Source organism: Sinocyclocheilus anshuiensis, unplaced genomic scaffold (genome assembly GCF_001515605.1).
Source record: "Sinocyclocheilus anshuiensis isolate Anshui unplaced genomic scaffold, SAMN03320099.WGS_v1.1 scaffold76, whole genome shotgun sequence".
Taxonomy (NCBI): Eukaryota; Metazoa; Chordata; class Actinopteri; order Cypriniformes; family Cyprinidae; genus Sinocyclocheilus; species Sinocyclocheilus anshuiensis.
This window is the reverse complement of record NW_015557067.1, coordinates 423,943-424,939: the sequence shown is the minus strand read 5'-3', so window position 1 is coordinate 424,939 and position 997 is coordinate 423,943. Positions and strand designations below refer to the sequence as shown.

At 33.0% G+C, this 997-nt stretch overlaps 1 protein-coding gene across 4 annotated transcripts in view; it reads right to left on the bottom strand.

Annotated features, from left to right (window-relative positions):
- Window positions 1-997, bottom strand: part of LOC107676682 (centrosomal protein of 44 kDa-like) — a 17,509-nt gene that overhangs the window by 16,085 nt on the left and 427 nt on the right. Inside the window, exons 1-2 of one of the 4 annotated variants that reach the window (XM_016471309.1) lie at window positions 444-648; window positions 141-231 (exon numbers count right to left, since the gene is read on the bottom strand). The exons of 2 other annotated variants lie outside the window; for them this stretch is intronic. In XM_016471309.1, the coding sequence (XP_016326795.1) occupies window positions 141-229 (89 nt within the window). In that variant the 5' untranslated portion in view covers window positions 230-231; window positions 444-648. Of the gene's footprint in view, window positions 1-140; window positions 232-443; window positions 649-997 lie in introns of those variants that run through there. One more of the 4 variants, XM_016471308.1, reaches the window with a different exon arrangement.

Below are 997 nucleotides of genomic sequence, written 5' to 3'. Positions count from 1 at the left end.
GGACTTACATCTCCATATCTCTGTGTTCCACGGAAGATAGTTAGTTATTCTAGATTCCAGAAACATCAAGTTAATTAAATAAGGAGAGAATTGTTAGTTTTGGTTGAACTCTTCCTTTAACATGCATCAATACTTCATACCTTTGATAGTCCACCTCTCTGAGATACTTTAGAGAACGGAGAGACGCTTCCAGCTTTCTCAGACATCCTTTCAGATCACCAGTGGTCATTTCTGTCATTGTCAGGACGGATTTCATCAGGAATTGCATTTGTATTAATATGTTTAAATACATAAGTTACCGCTGTTCAATTTACCATTCATTGACCATGCAATGTAAAAAGATCTTGGCATGTTGTTTTAACAAGTAAGTTACATCTTGTTTTACTTGATTTTATTTCGTACCTGATTAGCGTTTGTAATACATTAACAGCTTTGTGTCTTACCGAAAGTTGAATTTTATAGTAATCCAGAGTTATTGCTTATTCCTCCTGTTTGTTTTTGCCGCTGAAATATTCAGGTTTGTTGTGATTGGTTTCTACGCACCGGAGACGACGGTTCAAACCAGTGTTTCACTTCTACACATTCACTTCTTCTTCTTCTTCTTCGGAATTTTTTGGCGTATTCCGCACCATAGGCACATACCGCCACCAACTGTTTCTAATCATACATGGATGATAGTCCCGCCTCTATTCATACACATTCACTTCTTCTATTCATTATTTTAAATAGTTTCCATTAAATAGGTTTTGTGTTAAACTTAAAGCACATTTTTACAAATTTGGTAATGCAATTTCATGAAATTATTTATTTACTAATGTATTTATTCCATTACTTCACGTATTTAATATATCATTATTTATGTATTTATTTTATTGATTTAATCATTGCTTCTTTCATTCCATGTATTTGTTTTATATTTTATTTTATTTTGTTTTATTTTATCTTATTTTAAATAAGCATACATGGTGGGGGGGGGGGGGGTTTTTCATGGGGTTTT